The following is a 19991-nucleotide window of genomic DNA, read 5'->3' on the forward strand; positions in this document are numbered from 1 at the left end:
ATTGCGCGTCCCGCCGCTCGGGCGGGGCGGGGCTGGGCTGGGCTGGGCTCGGGGCGGGCGGCGGGACCCGCCGTGGCTGCGCGAGCGGCCGGTGCCGGTGAGGCTGCAGCATGAAGCTGAGCTTGGGCCGCCTGTCCCTCCTCGTGGCCCTGGTGGGAGCGTCAAGCTTCGTCTTCCTCGTGGTGGCCATCGCGACCGACTTCTGGTACATCATCGATGCCTCCAAGCTGGAGACGTCCCTCAACGGCACGGACGCCCTCAGCTCCCACTCGGGCCTGTGGCGGACCTGCCGCGGTGAGTGAGCGGCGCGGGGCGCCCCGCGTTTGCGTTAACTTTTAATCCAAACTTACTTAATAAGCGTGAACCATTTAGAAGGAAAGAGAGATCTTTTGTGTCTTACTCGGGGGAGGGGGGGATTAAGGGGCGAAAGCTCTGGGTGAAAGCCATAAAAAAAGTAACAACATATAGAATATTAATTGAAATAATGGTAATATATAATTTATATAAACAAGTACTATGAATATAAATTATATGAGAGTTAATAATATTAGTTGTGTATCTGCAAATAATGTAATTAACTTAATCCTATGCTAACTAAAGGTAAGTGTCTGAAGATTTACCAAGTTCACCAAGTGATTATACTGCATTTGGTCTTGCTTGGTGTTTCAGTGCTCTGGATTTTAATGATAGATCCATTAGCCTTATGTGGATATGACAGGATTTTCCCCATTTAGTTTAGTTTGTATGCCGGGCATATTCTTTGGGTTTTGATTCCTCCATTGAAAACAAGAAGTAATGTTCATCAGGGCAAGAAAGGATGTTATTTGCAGTGGAGAAGAGGAGAGGGTGCAGGTTAAAGGACTTCTTCCCTTTGCTGTACCCCTAGCCCCACTGAAATTAGCAGATTTTCCATCTTGACTTCAGTGTCAGGCCCCATGGGGTCAGAAGCTGGCCAATGCTGAGTGCTGAAAATCCCCTCCTTCCCTTCCCTACCTAGGAATGACTTTTTTTAGAACAGATAATTTTATATGAAGTATATGTATGTGCAAAAACCCCATACATTGCAAGAAGATAAAGTGTAATTTTTTCCTCATTTTTTTTCCCCTTCTCTGTTACTGTGGAGCAAATGTATACACACAAAAATAGAGGAAATATTGCAATAAGATATTATGGCGTTAATTTTTCTCATTGTTTTTTTCCCTTCTCTGTTAGTGAGGAATGAATGTTATCCTTTGATAAACCCTTTCTGGCAAGAGAATGCAAACATCACTGGTTCACACAGACAGCTTTTATGTGAGTAACTTCTATATTAATTCTACATTTCCATCCACCCTTCCCTCCCTGTTTGGCCCGTTACAAGGTCCCATTTCTGATTCAGAGAGGCAGTTCTTTGAGGTAGTGTTTTCCTTCTGCTTCTCTACGATATCTGTCACCGCATGTGGTATTTAAATGGTGTTACTGTTAAAATAGCCATCTAGTCGATGTCAAGTTCAGCTAAATTCTTCCCCAGGAGCAAGTTGTTTCTGTCTGGAATGGCTCAGGAAGGTGCAAAATTACCATAAATGAAAGGCAAAAATGTTCAAAATCCCCCCAAAAGAGTTTGATCACTGAAAATGCTTAAGCACACATTTGAACAAATCTTTCAGACAGTCACTTACCTACCCTTTCAGTGTGATTACTTACACTGAAGAAAATTTGAAGTATGTGGGAATTTTAAGGAAAGAAATAGATGACTAAAAGCAGTGTTCAAAGGCTTGGAAGAACATTGTGTTCAAAAACATAAAGTTTCTAACTGCATTGGTTGATATTTACTCCTTTTTCTCTAGATTCATTTGTAAATGTCAGAATGTTTTCACAAAGTCCAAACTAAAGATTTACAAATATTTCTAGGCTTGTCCAAAAATTTGATTTACGTTCTTTGACTCATATTCTGCACAATGCTTCACTCATACATGCTTGTGTATGCACTTGCACTCTTACTTTTTGCTTACTTCACTCTCCTCGCTGACTCTGTTTTCCCCTTGCAAGCAGAATATATGCGTTTGTTCTGTGTCTTAAAATGGTACTCTTTCCCTCAAAGCCAGCCATTTCCCTGAGCAATCCTTCAGAGAGGCTTAGAGTGTCTTTAGTCTCTTGGAATAGCTTCTGAAGATGAGAGCTAGAAGGGCAGTATGTGTAACAAAGTAAGCCAGTGAGGTACTGATGTTAATGTAGCTGTGCTGCAACAGCAACTGGAAAGGTAAAGTAGGAGTAAGATCCTGGTGGGCTACTTCACAGTCGTACACGCATATTGACAGGTTCAAGGCTCAGGAGCAGATTGTCTCTCTGTGCTTTCAAATTGAAAGGTGCCATTTCTTTAATCTTCCTTGCTTAAGACAGAGGGCCTTAGCTGCTTCATGTTGCTGAAAACTGTGAGGATCACTGAAAATGATTGTCTGCAGGATCACTTAAGTCTCTGAGGGTTTAATGTTAATTGGAAGTAGCAAGACTGATCATGTTTTAAGTGTGGGCATCTCAGCTGTTATGTTGGAGATAGTATAAAAATTCAGGATAAAATTATTAGCATTTCAAAAGTTGTGTTCATATCTGTAATTTTCCTCAGGGGAGGAGATTTTAGATTATGACTCTTCAATGAAAGCTGAATTCTGCAAAAACAAAAGCAAAGACTGTACAGAGCTTTTCTGGTTATAAAAATTATGTTGGCTTGGAAACAAAGGACAGCTCTTTGGTAGTCATGAAATGTAAGAAAATAGTGAATATGAGTAAAAATTGGATTCATAGCTATGTTTACAGACTCTTCAGAGCCTCAGAGAATTTGTTTATCTCTTGCTTTTACATCAAGTACTATTTTTAGGCTCCTGGACAAAGACTTCAGGTCTGCAAAGACACTTCCAGATTTTACTATAAGTAGGCATAGTCTGCATAAAAATGATGAGAAATCAGAGATACTTTAACTGAAAGAACTTAAGGTTTGATTTGAATGCCCTACAGAGTGAACTTCTTGATACTTGGATGCTCAGCTTCAATGCAGTTTCAGTGTCGTGAGGCTACAGACTCATAGCAATAGCAGCTGAACATAGCAAGTGCCACGACAGTACTTCTAGAGAATCGTGATCTAAATGACATCTAAGTTTAAGTACTGAGATATTGCCTTCTACTTCAGCCTTACACTTTTTTCTTAACTAATTTCTGACTGTGCTCACTGAATTGTATTTTGGCAGATAGGGCAAACCTTCATCTTCATCTACAACACTAGATAACTAGAACTTTAGAGGACAATTCTGAAATCGTGGATTTCAGTGTAGTTACAGTAATTTGTTCATGTGTTGCTGTATGGGGCAAACTGGCTAATCGCACAACTTTAATCAGTTACTTTAAGAAATGACTTTTCTTCTCTGTGTGTGCCTGTGCAGGTGTCTATGAGGCATATTCATGTGGAATGAATCTCATTCTGTCCCTCTGTACACCCATATTTCTCACTGCTAAATTGGCAGGCTGAATTTCAGGAGCTCTGGCACCATTAAACATGCTTCATGCTGATTATTCCTAAAAAGATGTAGGAGGGTTGTCTCCTAACACAGGTGCTTAAGTAACACATTGAGAATCCTGTCCCCCATTCTTCAGAGTTCCCATACTCTTCCTGGCATGTCTTAATTAGGCAAAAGTGCCAAAAAGATGGGAGAAAGTCTGTATGAGTGCAAAGAGCTGGGTCTAAGTGGAAAGAGAAGTGCTAGTCAGTGCCAGAAGACAAACCTTTCATTAGAGAATGAAAAGCCTTCACGTTCTCTCCCTCCCCATTTCCAATCTCTCTCCTATTCATCCCCAGCAGATTCCTTTTAGGCTTATTGCAGACTTCAAGTAGAGCTACTGGCAAGCTAAAGAAAAGAAGGGTGTACAAATGAAAGTTCTGTGCTGCCAGCAATACTACTCAGGCAATCAACCTAGGTCTTGTTAAGCCTGAGAGTGCAATGTATTTTTCACATCACAAGAGTACTCCTCAGCAGTTTCTCTAATGGATCAAACACGTGCCTTCTCCTGTACTTTAAGCTTGTATTTCTTTTTTGCCACTCCCTCCATCTGAACATATGGTGTGTACCCTCAAACCCAGAGCATAAAAAGTATTTTCCTACTAAAGATCACATGATGGCATGGTTTAAATTTGATTAAATCATCACAATACACCACCTGCCTGCCTACCACCAGCTTTTCTGAAAATTCCACATTTAAAAAAAATTCTTTTTTCTAGAAATGTACATTTTACTCTGTCCCATGCAGTATTAAAATAAAAGTGTCACTTTTCACCATTTAGACAGTTATTAAGGTCTCTTGGGGATTAAAGAGCTAGTATTAAAGTACTAGGATTAAAGATAGTCCTCTGAAAGTCACCTTTAAAACTGAAATCTGTTGTCAAAGACACCTTGGATATCTTGTCTTGCCATTCATTCTCCTGTGCCAGCCATGAGAGACAAGCAGAAAGAGCAACTTCTTTCCATGATGAGCTGAATTCAATCTCTTGCTACATGGTAGAAGAAGGATGTCACTCTGACTTCAGAGGAAGCTGCACTAGGAGTTCTGAGCAGCTTTGCCATTTTCCTCAGGCATCTAAATGTTGAGCATCATGTCCAGAGAGAGGGAAATTGGTGCATAGAAGGAATGGCAGTTTTTAATCAACTAAAAAAATCTGCCTTAAGAGTTGCAGATTTAAAAAAAAAAAATTCTTAAAAAAGGAAATAAAATCAAAACCAAAAACCAACCCCCCAAAACCCCAAAACAAACCAACCAACCAAAACCCCCACGCCCCAACAAATCAAACCCAAAGCCCAACTGGGAAGGTTACTCTTGGGGCATTTATGTAATATAAATATTTTTCATTTACCAAAGTCTGTATTGTTAATAAGAAGTAAATACCAATATAGATTTACCTAAAGACAGCCCGAGTGTAATCCCTGCAAAATGAACAATTTTGAAGTGTTTCTAATTAAAATCAGTTTATACTCTTGGACTTAGTGCTTCCTGCAGGATAGACGAGTTGTCAAAAGAAGAAAGTAATGTGGTTGCTGCATACTAATGTATCCCGTCAAAACCGTTCTATGAGCTTGACTTTTTGGAAACCCAAGTAACCTGTTCCTTTGTGTCTGTTACGGCAGGACAGTGACCCCTGCTTGGTAATAGGAAAATTACTTCTTTCTATGTTCTGAACGGCAGCTAAGGTTTTCTTAAAGCACAATGAAATTTGTTAACATGAGGAGGGTTTTGTTTTTTTTTTGTGTGTGTGTGCCTTCCCCCCCAACCCTTTAGAGTTTAAAAACAAATTGCCACAAAGCTGACAACCACTGGCAACCCTGTTTTTTTTGTTAGTAACATGAACATCATGGCTGGTGAATGATTTCCTGTTACAAGTCATTTTTAGTACTCCACTCCTGAGACCTCCAGAGATGATCAGTTAATGGATGTGGTTTCTGCTTATATATGGCTAGAAGAAAATGTTTGTCTTGTTACAAAACCAAAAAGTGTGCAGCTGCCCATGCACAACTGCTTAAATTCTTTTGCCCAAAGTGTTTTAATTTTTCCCTTTTAGACATCAGTGTAGCTGGAACCCTGAGGCTGCAGACAAGCTGGTGCTTCCTGAAGGGAAACAGTCTTTGCAGTAGGGGCAGTTCCTGATGCCTTAGTTATTACAGTGTTACAGCTGCCTTGCTTTCTTCCTCAATAAAATTAGTTTAATAGTGCAGTTAAACAAGGCTGGATTTCCCTTACATCATGTAGACCTTGTAACAGTCACCAACCAGCTGCTTTCACACTTCTCCCCACTCTTTATGATCCTGCTTAATTTTTACCAATTTACATGCTTATAATTATATAATCCCAGAATGCCTTTGACTGCCATTACATTTTTCATGAGGGATTCACAGTTTTTTGTATTTTTTCCTTTTGGTTTAAAGTAATTAGAAGGAAACAGCTAGGGCTGGAGTAGCCGTCAAGAGCTAGTTCAGAGACTGGGTGAAATAAGACCCAAATGATGTACATAGAAATTCTAACTTACTTTTATGGTAGGTGCATACCTCAACAGATCTATTTTGTTTCAGAGCAACAGTGGTTGCTCTTCCTTCAAAGAGGTTCCAGGGAGCACTTGCTTCAGTGCTTGCAGTAGATATTACAATAAATAGACATAGAAATCCAAGATAACTTTAGCATCACTGCATCCAAGACCTAATGAGTGACAACTTCTGATGAATATTCTCATTTTCAAATTCTTTGCTGCCGTAGCAATAGAATGTGAACCACAATGCATCACTTATGTTTATCATTCTACCCGTTCCTAGTATCGAAGGTTTTCATCAATGTCCACCTGTACCAAGTGCAGCATCATTTTATTTCTGCCGTCTGCAGTTTGCCTTCCAGTTTAGCTCAGACTTCTTGCATGAGACAAGCATAAAGCCAAAACATGTAACACAAGTCTAAAGCTTAGCTACTTATCTTGGAATACCCTAACCCTGTGAGCTCTCCTCCACCATCATCTTTTCTCTACTGAAGAGGAGGGAATCCAAGCATCTGTGTCCATTGGGTTCAAGCCCACATTTAGCCACAGACAGCAGTTCTTCGCTGTTGCTCACTATTTCTCTAAGTTCCTTCTTTCCTTGCAAGCAGGTCAGGCTTTCTCATTGCACTGTTTCTTCCTGACTTCACCAAGTCTTTCCAGAGCCGTCCCACTGGTTTTAGCTACTACCAGCTTTCTGTTTCAGATAGAGGCTTTTGTCTTTCTAACTGGCTATTTAGTTGCTGTTGGGGCAAACAAACAAGTCCTTAATTAAGCTCTTCAGAGCTGCTGGCTGTGGAGTATTTCTGATGAGGTGACTATTTTAGATGTCTGAAGACTGTTTGCTGTAAGCTGTGCAAACAGATCCAAAGTTAGTCTGAAACAAGCTCCAGCATACTAGCAGGAGATGATTAACAAAACTGCTAGAGCTGCAGTTGATTACTTTTGACACCATTCACGTTTTCTAGTTCATTCCACAGATTTCTGTTACAAAGCACTCATCAACAGCTGTGTTGGGTGATAATTTAGAATTGTCTGCCAAATCTGGACACACACTGCAGATGTCATTCATACAGACATTTGGTCAGGCCTGTAGTAAAAAAGCTTTGGCTAGCTGGTGTAAAACTTTATTAATTCAGATCAAGCAATTTAAGTATTGTTTCTACAAAAAAAAAGTTTTGTAAATGTTCATCAGTTTGTTTCAGTATTGTCAAGATTAAACTACAGGATCTTTCTTGTTGGACTGAGTGGGAACTCGGGCATTGAGATGTGGGAAACTAATTCTGTTTTCTAGGCAAGTGCATATACCTCTTCTTGTGCAAAATACTTAGGCTGTTATTTTTTTAATACTAGATTAATTGAATCAAAATGAATTCAGTAATATGGATAATTCATCATATATGTGTTTCAACACAAACTAAGAAACATTAAAATGACTGCAAAATTAATGTTTTAACTTCTTTCACAGATGATTATTGAAGACAGAAACACAGTAAAGATATTTTAAGTCATGTTCTTCTATAAACTAATTCTGTCCCTCTAATTAAGCATAATATCATACGCCAGACGGCATGAATTCAGATTCCTGAGTGGTTTCCATGGCAGCATTTTAGAATAAGTTTCCCAGACAGTTGCAGATTTCATAGAAGGACCAATGGCTATTAGGTATTGAACTAGAACACTGGAGGTGATACAAGTGCTGTTGAACCAAATTCAATCCATTAAATGTTTCATTTTTAAAAAGCTGCAGGTGATTCATGAGAAATGTGATCCCAGCAGTGTGTAGGAAAAGCAAGGCTCTGGTCACAGTGGGATCTGTGGGTTTCAGCTGAGATATCACTGAAACCTTGATTTCCACTGATGAGGGCATACAAATCAGAGTTATTCTGATATTGCATGCAGTTGTCACAGATCATTAACACAATCTATAACACTCCCCAGGAGAACAGCCTGATACGGCGTTGTTTTCCCTTTGCTTCAAAACGTTACATTCAGAGCTTTATTTCCTTCATCCACACTTGTCCTGGCTAAGGTATCCTAGCTGCAGTAGCTGAAATGACACCATGAAAAGGAAAGTAAGAGAAACAGCAACTGTTAGAGTTAATATCCTGAGGAATAGTTTCTTAGCAGCAACTTTGATTAGTGAGGAACACCTGGCAAATCACAAAGCACAGGCCCAGTGATGACCTTGTTTATATTTCTTCCCACCCAGCAAAGCCAGGTCTGAGGACGGAGTTGCACCATTCATATTTTTAAAATGTTAATTGCATCAGATTTTACACCCTCCTACCTTCCTGCAAGCCCTTTTCACCTCTTACTTGCAAGACAAAATCTAAGAGGACACATAGATGTGAAAATGCTGGGGAAGCAAAATCAGACCTAATACCCACAGGAAGCAAAAACGAGGCCAAAGACTATCCTGGTTCTGCTGCCTCTCTAGAATATGAGAACTAGATTGTGTGCCACATCTCTATACTGTCATATCAGGTCTCATCTAATCCCTGACAACCACTTCTGAACTAAGTTTCATGGCTATTTCTCCTCTTGGTATTCAACTAAGATTTGCAAACAGTTTCAACATACTGGTTTATACACAGCTGAAGGTTGATTTGACTTCTAGTTTCTGAGAATTGCTATGGGTTTGGGTTTCTTAGCCAGCAACAGCAGCTGTGGCCAGTTTTGCTGAAGGGAGTATCCTCAGATTTAGAAGCAAAGAAAGTGCTCCCTTCAATGCAGAATGCTGAATTCATGCTTCCTAAGCATCAGCTGATACTGATGTGGGCATATATGGGACTAAATATGAGAATATAATATCAGCATAAGCGTAAATGGAAACTTTGTCAATTGCCACATTTTTCCTTGTGAGCATGTTCTGTACTACACAAAACAAATCATTATGTCTTGAAGCCACATTCCACCCAAGTAAAGAAATTAATAGTATCTGCCTTGATCCTGTGAAGGCTCTTCCTAACCTTCCCAGGTTCTACAGCTGGACAGAGATATGTATGTGCTTGAGCCTTATAATGTTATTGAAGAGGACAAGCTGGATCCTTAGCCATGGCAGGTGCAGTATCTCCAATTCAGTGGGCAGTTACAGTGACTTAAAAAATTGATAATCTGATCACACACAAACTGTGATCTCTTAACTGGCTCCTTTTCCTTGGGAGCCAGGTAATGGTGTATTGTCCTCTGTGAAATTAAATGAGACAGCAAAGCCTAGAGCCCTTCATCAAATGGATTTTAAGTTTTCCTTTCTCCATGACTCTGCACTTCATTCTGGTATGAAATAAATTGTTCTGGAAGTTGAAATTACTTTTTTGTTATTATTCTAGAAAAGGTTGGGTTGAACATTGTTGATGGATTGCATGAGAGAGAGCAATGACACAAAGATGGTTTATGATGGAAAAAATGGTGTGATATGAAAAAATACATAGCAGCCCTCTGTTTACACAGCTATTAAAATGTTGTAGCGATCAAGAAAGATTAATGTAAAACATTTAGCATGAGAGGAAGCAATGAGAATAGGTTAATGTACTTAGTGAAGCTGCTGTAGAAAACAATGACAGACATAGAATCAGAGCTGGATGGGGAAATTTACCTCTAGCTGATGGTCAGCTTCAACAAAGGAAAAGGTCAACAATTTGCTAGATCCGTTCAGCAGAGGACACGTGACAGAAAAGAAAGTGTTTAACCAAAATATATGCTGGATCTCACTACCCACACAGAAGAGAACAATGCCACTCACTGTGCTCTGTATGATTCAGATAGCCAGGGCTACTTTTTATTAAGGCTGTCAGTTACTACCTGATATGCAATGCATCTTCTGTTATCCAGCTAGGTTTAATATCTGGGAACAGTTTAATTGCCTAAATATATCCATGTAGGCATATCCTTTATATTTGTGGTCTCTCTTTGAAACGCAGGCTGTGGTCCTGTGAAAGGCTCACTCTGTATCTTACCTTTTTCTCCATACCATTTATTTGTCCTGCTAACTGAAAACTCAAGAGATTGTCCACCTCCTTGTTTTTGCAGCACAGAATAAGGCTTTGATCCTTTCAGGGGCTCTGCACTCAATAATTATTACTACATCCAATGATACCATAATAAAATACTAAAATTCTTAATTTTTCTTCAGATATGCACGGAACATTTGTCATCCTGATGCCTCTCAGCCTGATATTGATGATTTTTGGAGGAATGACTGGATTCATCAGTATTATTGCCAGGGCCTACCTACTACTTCTAATGACAGGACTGCTCTTTCTTTTTGGAGGTACTATATCAGACTCCTGTCTTTACTGTTTTAAATAAGAAGACATTTTATCTGGGAAACATCGCTTTGTCTTCCTGGGAAAAAAAGCTAAGCAAGAATTTACTTTCAGAATAATGCTGGTGTTCATTTACTTGGTCTGCTCAGCTCCTGACAGGGTTCTGGAATAGAAAGTTGCCACTCAGAGTCAGGAAAAACAAATAATCACACACAATCATATATCCTTGTGGACACAGAAGATACAATACCTTCTCAGCGCAGTACCCAAATTCTCCACAGACATGGTAATGGAGTAATGGAGGAGTGACTTTGTAATTAGTAAAGCATAGGGTTCGATAGACTTGCACAGATCTTAAAACTATTAAGAAAACTGACATTTTTCAAAGGTACTTGACCCTCAAAAGGGCCTTGGTAGGCATTTCTGGGTCAGATTCAGTGCCAGCTTTGAACTAGAGAGGAGTCCCCAGACTTCGGGTCACAAAAGGAAACCCCAAAGAGTTATTTTAGTTGGAGTGTAACATTTCAATCTGAAGCTGCTAAAATTCTTTTACATTTTGTGTTCTATTATTTTTGCTGTAACCAAAACCAATTCCTTTATGAAATTAAAAATGTTCTGTCAAAGTAGAAAAACTGGGCTTAAATCCACTTCCCTTTTCTTCTCCAAATAGATTTTCAGTACTGTTTCACGATGTAACTTACACAGAAATTTTTCCCAGCAGAAAAGGGGATCCTCGGTATTGGCCCTCGCAACCTGATCATACAATCCCTGTTTCTAAGAAAAGAATGCTAAGAGATTGCTGAAAGCAAATGCTGCTGTCTCAAAGTCTTGAATGACCTTTTAGTCTGAAATGCTCTTACAAAGACCAACCATCTTCCATTATGCTTTTCTTCTTCAAAAAGAAAAAGTAAGCTCTATTTCCTTAGAACATCAGAAAGCTGTATTCACTAAAAAGGCTTAGGCTGTTTGGAAACTACTCCAAATAGTAAGTGAAAAATGAAAAGCCATGAAGTGCAAAGCATGATTACCCTGCTGAGGAGTGGAGTACTATGCCTTTCTAGCACCCTTGGGGTTGCAAAGGGGGAAAGGAAACACAAAGACGGTAGTAAGAGAGGAGCGCTTGAACATGTTTTCAAGTTGCAGCTAGTGCTGTTTCCCAGGACAGCATAAACAGAGTGACTGCAGGGGGCACTTTGATGTGACACCAGACCCTCTTCCTGCTCAGGTGGTATTGCTCAGCTCTTTCAACTGCACTGAGGCTTGATGCATGTAACAGGTATGCACAGTTGTGTAGGATATTCTAGTTCACAAAGTTCAGTATTGATTAGATAGTTATCTCAGCAGAAAGAAATATTTTATGCTGCAATTTCAGAAACCTGCGGTTTTTCTAAAGTACCAGAACTGTTCCACACCCCAGGACATTCATTTTGCTTCCCCATTTTGTTGAAATGCAGCCACATTTAAGGGGATCACAGACCTTGGCATACCTTGTTGAAAATGTCAACAAAACAGTCATTTCCATTTCTGCTGGCAAAAGGTATAAAGTGATTTCTCCCCTCACCCTTGCAGAGGACTAGAATAAGGTACAGTCACCACAGCATGGTTAAAAACAGTAATATGAGTATGAATTTTGACTGTTGGATAACCCAATACTCTTCTGTCTTGGTTTGCCTCTACTCAAACTTGTCTTTCTGCCAAAAATGCAAACTCGTCTAGACTTACACTGTGATTTAGCAAAAAGCTAGACCAAAATTTATCTCAGAATCAGATAAGACACTATCTTGTCCTACAAGTATTCCAGGATCTATTTTGCCCTGGCTACGGTCCTTTAATCCAGGGCATTTCTATCACGTTGCCTGCCACTGATCCAGTAAAGTTGTGACTTTCGTTAACGTATGTCCTTTGAGTAACATAGGTGCCAGGCCCAGGATGTAGCATGTACCTGTGCTAGATGTGCTATTCCCTAAGTTTGCTAGTTGCTCTACAGTGCTTTCATTCTGAAAACATCTGGCTTTATTAACTTATTTTTAGTCTGCTCCAAGGATGTCTTTTGCTCAATTATTTGGAAGTGATTAATAGTCATGACTCCACAACACTTGGTGGGAGGAGACAGTAAAGACAGACACATGTACATTAAACACTCAGAACTTGTGATACCCAAAATTAGAAAACATCGTAAATTCAGATCACTGACCTGAAATGCGACAATCTCTGTCTCCAGAGGCAATCTCTGGGCTTTCTTGCGTGGAAGTACATAACTGCACGTGGTGCACAGCAATGAGAAATCAGGATGCTTTATAATACAGTCTGGAAATGTACATGCATTAGATATCTGTAAAACACATGACTATATTTTTATTGTGGGAGGCTTGCTGTTACACATTTTGATTCAGTATTTAACACTGAGAACACGTTAAACTCAGTGGACAGAAATAACTGTCGCTTTACTTCCCCCTCACTCATCCCCAGAAAACAGCCTCAGCTAGATTTCAGAGCTAAACAGGCTAGCTAGTTACCTAGCTTGGGTAGATAGAAAGGATTGACAAAGAAGCCCTAGGAGATACCCAGTTAATTGTTTTTAATTTCTGCAGTGGATGCTAACTAGCTGAATATGCTTTTCTTTCCCAGCTCTTGTTACACTTACTGGGATCAGTGTTTATATTGCATATTCAGCTGCTGCCTTCAAAGAAGCTGTCTGCCTCCTGAGGAGTAAGGATCTCCTGGTAGAAATTGACATCAGGTTTGGCTGGTCACTGGCACTAGTCTGGATCTCCTTTGTCGCAGAAGTGCTCACTGGGGCTGTGTTTCTCCTGGCAGCAAGAGTTGTGGGTCTGAAACAACGACGTGAACAGGTGTTATGAGCAACAGGTATCATTGCAGCATCAGAACGCCACAGAGCCTAGAAGTGTGGATTGCTTGGTCCATCTGGTCACTAGGGGTAATAAAATTGGCAAGGCTGTGACTGAGTTTCTTGTCAGCTGCCATAAACCTTTTTCCTCACAGTTAGCTACAAAAAACAAAGATTCTGATAAATCAGTAAAACATACGAAGTGTTGTCAATAAGGAAACTCTTATGACTTTAGAAGAAAATACATTGCAGTGTTAGCATCTCCAAAATAGTTTCATCTGTCAGCAAATACGGCATCTCAAACCATTGCTTAGAACAGGCAGATATCTTGCTTTCTTTTCTCCTTTCAGCTGTCCCAGTGAAGTGCCTCAGAGTACAGAATCACAGAATCCTAAGGGTTGGAAGGGACTTCAAAAGATCATCTAGTCCAACCCCCCTGCAAGAGCAGGGTAACCTAGAGTACATCACACAGGAACTTGTCCAGGTGGGCCTTGAATATCTCCAAAGTAGGAGACTCCACAACCCCCCTGGGCAACCTGTTCCAGTGCTCTGTCACTCTCACAGTAAAGAAATTTTTCCTGATGTTCACATGGAACCTCCTATGCTCCAGTTTACACCCATTGCCCCTTGTCCTATCACTGGACATCACTGAAAAAAACCTAGCTTCATCATCCTGACACTCACCCTTTACATATTTGTAAACATTGATGAGGTCACCCCTCAGTCTCCTCCAAGCTAAAGAGACCCAGCTCCCTCAGCCTCTCCTCATAAGAGAGATGTTCCATTCCCTTAGTCATCTTTGTAGCTCTGCGCTGGACTCTTTCAAGCAATTCCATGTCCTTCTTGAACTGTGGGGCCCAGAACTGGACACACTATTCCAGATGCGGCCTCACCAAGGCAGAGTAGAGGGGGAGAAGAACCTCTCTTGACCTACTAACCACACCCTTTCTAATGCACCCTAGGATGCCATAGGCCTTCTTGGCCACAAGGGCACATTGCTGGCTCATGGTCATCCTCCTATCCACCAGGACCCCCAGGTCCCTTTCCCCTTCACTACTGTCCAGCAGGTCAGCCCCCAACCTGTACTGGTACATGGGGTTCTTCCCCAGATGCAAGACTCTACACTTGCCCTTGTTGAATTTCATCAAGTTCCTCTGCGCCCAACTCTCCAGCCTGTCCAGGTCTCACTGAATGGCAACACAACCCCCTGGTGTGTCAGCCACTCCTCCCAGTTTAGTATCATCAGCAAACTTGCTGAGGGTACATTCAGTTCCCTCATCCAGGTCGTTGATGAAAATATTAAGCAGCACTGGTCCCAGCACCGACCCCTGATGGACTCCACTAGTCACAGACCTCCAGCTAGATTCTGCCCCATTGACCACAACTCTCTGCCTTCTTCCTTCCACCCAGTTCTCGATCCACCTCACTACCTGATCATCAAGCCCACACTTCCTTAGCTTATCTATGAGGATGCTGTGGGAGACAGTATCAAATGCCTTACTGAAATCAAGAAAAAACACATCTACCACTCTACCATCATCCATCCACCTAGTTACTTGCTCATAGAAGGCTATAAGGTTGGTCAAACATGACTTCCCCTTGGTAAAGCCATGTTGGCTGCTCTTAATGACCCCCTCATCCTTGATATGCCTAGAGATGGTGTCAAGAATAAGTTGTTCCATCACCTTTCCAGGGATGGAGGTAAGGCTGACTGGTCTATAATTACCCAGGTCCTCCTTCTTGCCCTTCTTATAGACCGGCGTGACATTTGCCATCCTCCAATCCTCAGGCACCTCACCTGTTTCCCACGACTTACCAAAGATGATGGAGAGTGGCTCAGCAATGACCTCTGTCAGCTCCCTCAGCACCCGCGGGTGTATTCCATCCGAACCCATTGATTTATAGATGTCCAGATTACTTAACTGATCCCTAACCCAATCCTCATCTACCAAAGCAAACTCCTCCTTTATCCTGACTCCTTCCAGGGCTATAGGAATCTGGGTCCCCCGGGGAGAGTCTGCAGGAGTAAAGACAGAGGCAAAGAAGGCATTCAACACCTCTGCCTTCTTTATATCCTCTGTCTCCAGGGCACCCACCTCATTCAGCCGCGGGCCTATACTGCTTCTTGTGTTAGTTTTATTCGCTATGTATTTGAAGAAGGCCTTTCTATTGTCCTTGACCCGACTTGCCAGATTAAGTTCCAAGGAGGCCTTAGCTGTCCTAATTGCTTCCCTACATCCTCTAACAGCTGTCCTATATTCCTCCCAAGTGGCCAGCCCCTCCTTCCATAATCCATAGATTCTCTTTTTCCATATGAGTTTGCCCAGCAGTTCCTTGTTTAACTATGCTGGTCTTCTGGCTCCCCTACTTGACTTCCTACTCACTGGGACACTGATCCTGAGCTTTGAAGAAGTGGTCCTTGAATGCTGACCAACTATCTTGAGCCCCTTTACCACCTAGTACCCTTTGCCATGATACTTCCCTTAGCAATTGATTGAAGAGGCCAAATTTTGCCCTTCGGAAATCCAGAAATGTGGCCTTGCTAGGTATTCTATTCCTCCCACGCAGGATCCTAAACTCCACCATCTCATGGTCACTGCAGCCCAGGCTGCCATTGACCATCACCGCTTCAACCAGACCCTCCTTGTTGGTGAGTACCAGATCCAGCAGTGCTCCTCTCCTAGTTGGTTCGTCCACCATTTGCATTAAGAAGTTATCATCAATGCACTGGAGGAACCTCCTAGACTGTGAATGACTGGCTGTGTAAGTCTTCCAGCAAATATCAGGGTAGTTAAAATCCCCCATAAGGACCAAGGCATGTAGTTGTGAGGCTGCTTTCAGTTGCCTGTAGAAAGCCTCATCAACTCCTTTGTCCTGATCAGGAGGTCTATAATAGACCCCCACAACTGTGCCACCCGTACCAGCCTGTCCCTTAATTTGCACCCACAGACTTTCCACTTGGTCCTCATATGTCCCTGGACAGAACTCAATACATTCTAGTCTCTCTCTCACATAAAGAGCGACTCCACCACCTCACTTTGCTGACCTATCTTTCCTAAAAAGGACATAGCCGTCCGTGACCACATTCCAGTCATGTGAGCTGTCCCACCATGTCTCTGTAATTGCCACCAGGTCATAACCTTTAGACCGCACACAGACTTCTAACTCCTCCTGTTTATTCCCCATGCTGTGTGCATTGGTGCACAGGCATCTCAGGGAGCGAGCAGAGCACGCTAGTGGCACCCTTGGGAGGTGGGAGGCCTTCTGGTCTTCATTCATACTAGAACAATGCCCCACTAGTTGAAACCCAGCTACAACCCCCTTGCACTTTGAATCTAACCTAAAGCTCTGTGACTGAGCTCTGCTAACTCTTGCCCTGGTACCCTTTTTCCCCTGCGGGACAGGGTCTAAACAACTCTCCTTTCCCTCAAATGAAACAACAGATTGAGAGTCCTCCCTAGTCCACCCTCCTTCAGGCCCTAGCGTGTTTCTCTTGGGCTTGTCCCTAACAGGCCCAGTTATCTCCCCTTCTCCCTTCATATCTAGTTTAAAGCCCTGTCAATGAGCCCTGCTAACTCCTGCCCCAAAAACCTTCTCCCCCTCTGGGTCTGGTGTATCCCACCTGCCACCAGCAAACCAGGTGTCTCATATAGCAGCCCATGATTGAAAAACCCAAACCCCTGCCTTTGGCACCAGTCCCATAGCCATACATTAATCTGCAGTCTCTTCCTATTTATCTCTTCGCCCTTGCTTGTAACAGGTATGGAGGCAAACACCACTTGCGCTCCAGACCCACTAACCAGCCATCCCATTACCAGACCCTCTAACCAGCTATACCTTGTAGGCCAGTATGCACGGCTCACTTAGCTTTTGGTTACTTCTCTGAAGCTGGTTAGAGGGTATTGAAGAGTGCATTGAGTTCTGTCCAGGGGCAGATGAGGACCAAGTGGAAAGTCTGTGGGTGCGAATTAAGGGACAGGCTGGTATGCACGGCTCACTTAGCTTTTGGTTACATTTCTGAGAGTCCTGATAAGTGTGCATTGTAGGATTCCAGGCATGTTGGCAGCTTCTACCAGCAGAGGTGCTTTGAGATGGCTACCTTGTGGTAGAGAGTGTGATCTTGAGGCACCCTCAGTAAATTTGCTGACAACACCAAGCTGCATGGTGTGGTCAATACACTGGAGGGTAAGGACGGGATCCAGAGGGACCTGGACATGCTCAAGAGGTGGGACCGTGCAAACCTCATGGAGTCCAAGAAGACCAAGTGCAAGGTCCTGCATGTGGGCTGGGCAATTCCAAGCACAACTACAGACTGGGTGGAGAATGGATTGAGAGCAGCCCTGAGGGGAAGGACTTGGTGGTGCTGGTTGACAAGAAGCTCAACATGAACTGGCAGTGTGTGCTTGCAACCCAGAAAGCCATGTAGTAGTGACTATGATGGTGAAATTCTCAAGTGTAGTGCAGTGGGGAATGTACTGCAAGAGAAAGATACAGGTTCTTTTCCAGATGTTTTAAGTACCTACTTAGCCAGCCACAGTCTTTCAGTTGCTCAGGCTATACACTTACCAGTTTCAGCTTATTACTGCCTGCTTTTTCAGTTCTGTAGTGCAGAAGACAAATCTGATGCATTTCCCACTTTTTATGTAGCAATTTTGACAGTGCTTCTTTTTAATGAAATTTGTTCACATGCTTTGTGCTAGAATATGCTTAACTTGTGCTGAAAACTTTTGGCATAAACTGGAAACACAGAATACCTGTGTTTTCATCTTAGCTGCCAAGAAGTCTGGGTTTTCTTAATGAGTTTTTCCTCTGGGTAATAAGTGTTTAAGACAAAATTTACTTCACTGCCTACTGAAGTTAAGGAAGAATTTTTCCCCTGCCTGCTATGGCTTTCAATAAAGACTTGGATGTGTTAACAGCTCCGCTACATTTCTGTTAGACCATGTATTTCTGGAGGACTTCAGCATATCACTGTTCACGACTGTGGCTCAAGAGCCGTGTCAGCAAGGCACACTGTGTCACTGGGCAAGTCCCTTGTGCTTTTCCCAGTAGCGCAAAGGGCATCATTTACCTACCTCTGTTAAATATCAGAACAATTTCATCATTGTGTCTTGTGTTAAAGTTTGCACATTTACTCTTATGGAGCTCAGCTCTTAATCTTACTCACACAGTACCAATTACTTTACAAAAAGATAGTGGCAGGGCGCTTCTGAGGCCTTACAGTCTCTGGAGATATAAGGAAACATTATTAGTGCCATGCTGTGAATGGAGAACAGAGGCAGAAAAACTGTCCAAGGTCACTTGAAACCAGAGTTTCTGAATCTCAGTCCAAGACCTTAGTTGGCACACCTTGCTTGTTATCGGGATGAAGCAAGTCCTGAATAGACTGAGCAGTAGAAATTCTGTGAGTAGACAGTACAATTTTGTAATTCTCACCTGCTCCCACATTGGTTTTTGCGTATCTTCCATTTTGCCTTGTGCTGAGACTGTGTAATTGAGTCATTTTACAAGTTAAAGCGTGTCAAATCAGAGCTGTAAGAAGAGTAAGAAAAAAATCCTTTGTATCCTAAATTCTATGTGCTGAAGTAAATTATGTAAAATGTGATATTTCTATGTTTTGGTGCTGGTGAAGCTATTTATAATGCAATTTGTATGGTGTTACTTGGATGTTACTGAAAACTGTAACAGTAAAATACCATCTGAGTTATTTTTTGAATATTTATTACAGGTGTTATTTTCCAGTGGTTTTGAATGTTGTAAAATTAAATAAAACGACTTCTCAGAGCTGGGAATTATTTACTAAGACATGGAAGATCCAAGATATATATTTTTCTTTAACTTTTTTTGCAGATCTATTGTACAGTTTGCATGTGCTTTTGAAGTGCCTGTGTCACATGTGGTAGGTATTTATAAGATATTTATGCGGCTACAATATAAAATAGTCACGTGATCAAATCTAATTTAGAAAGCCAATGAATTTGTTATTGAATTAGAGCAATTCTCATTTCCATGGCTTTCCTAAACTTCTAATTCTGACTTCCTGCAAGATCTGGTACAGTGGTAATAAAGAGTGTCATCTGCTCCTGAATATTTGTATAACCCCTGAATTTCTCTGAAATTTGGCCTGAATACAAATTAAAAAAGATGGTCTGGAATAGTCAAATTAGCTTTGAACATTTTGAAGAATTATGCTAGAAAGAGAAGATATCCTGGAAAGGACCTCATGTAATTTGGTACAAGTGACATTATAATCTTCCTCTTGGTGAAGCTAATGTTTATTTTATACCCAGTTCTTTGCTGTGTTTTCCCCAAAATGTGTTACTGAGATGAAGACACTGACTGTTGCCATTATTTTCTAGTGAATTGCAAACTCATAGGCAATTGGCTTCATTTAAATTGAAGAAAAACATATGTACTGAGCAAGCAGTACTGTTTGAATGGTTAGAGTACACAGAGCTACTGGACAATACTAGTCACGAATTCAAAGAATTCCTCAAGGGGTGGCAGAGAGGGATGGGGGAGGTCAAAGGGATCCTTGAGGATGAAAAAAGTGCAGAAATGGCACACATTTAGAGGAGATGCTGGTGAATATAATGTGGACATGAAACCACAAGGATTTAGTCTGGGTCTGTGCTGTGGGAGCTCCTGTGGGAGTAGGTGAGAATTACCTGCCTCTGAAGAGCAAGAGGACATTGTTGGTTCTGGCACAGCTTCAGTTAAAATAGCTCCATGTATTTGTTGATCACTGGTCCAAAGCCCATAGACCTGTGTTGTGGGTCAATCAAATCAGCAGATAATGAGAAATAAAACCAAATCTTAAAAACATTGCTCCCCAGCC

General features: G+C 41.6%; 1 protein-coding gene across 3 annotated transcripts; it reads left to right on the top strand.

Moving 5' to 3' along the window:
- Positions 1–80: 80 nt before the first annotated feature.
- On the top strand, positions 81–19954 carry TMEM114 (transmembrane protein 114). 3 transcript variants are annotated; one of them, XM_061473605.1, is made up of 5 exons: positions 81–294; positions 1213–1293; positions 10173–10310; positions 12934–13173; positions 19004–19954. In XM_061473605.1, exons 1-4 carry the CDS (start codon positions 111–113, stop codon positions 13164–13166), a joined length of 636 nt encoding a protein of 211 aa, XP_061329589.1. In that variant the 5' UTR covers positions 81–110; the 3' UTR covers positions 13167–13173; positions 19004–19954. The 3 variants fall into 3 exon arrangements, with proteins under 3 accessions (XP_061329589.1, XP_061329588.1, XP_061329590.1); XM_061473604.1 differs by lacking the exon at positions 19004–19954 and having other exon boundaries at positions 12934–13524; XM_061473606.1 differs by lacking the exons at positions 10173–10310; positions 19004–19954 and having other exon boundaries at positions 12934–13524.
- Positions 19955–19991: the final 37 nt, after the last annotated feature.

This window comes from Pezoporus flaviventris, unplaced genomic scaffold, assembly GCF_033815535.1.
Source record: "Pezoporus flaviventris isolate CSIRO_AGI_PZ_B2104156 unplaced genomic scaffold, CSIRO_AGI_Pfla_v1 ptg000078l, whole genome shotgun sequence".
Classification (NCBI taxonomy): domain Eukaryota; kingdom Metazoa; phylum Chordata; class Aves; order Psittaciformes; family Psittacidae; genus Pezoporus; species Pezoporus flaviventris.

Bases quoted from the DNA above. Each gene is read 5' to 3' on its own strand.
- TMEM114 (XM_061473605.1), top strand. From the start codon at position 111: ATGAAGCTGAGCTTGGGCCGCCTGTCCCTCCTCGTGGCCCTGGTGGGA. The intron at 1,294-10,172 runs GTGAGTAACTTC...ATTTTTCTTCAG, and splicing joins TTCACACAGACAGCTTTTAT to ATATGCACGGAACATTTGTC. The intron at 10,311-12,933 runs GTACTATATCAG...TTTCTTTCCCAG, and splicing joins ACTGCTCTTTCTTTTTGGAG to CTCTTGTTACACTTACTGGG.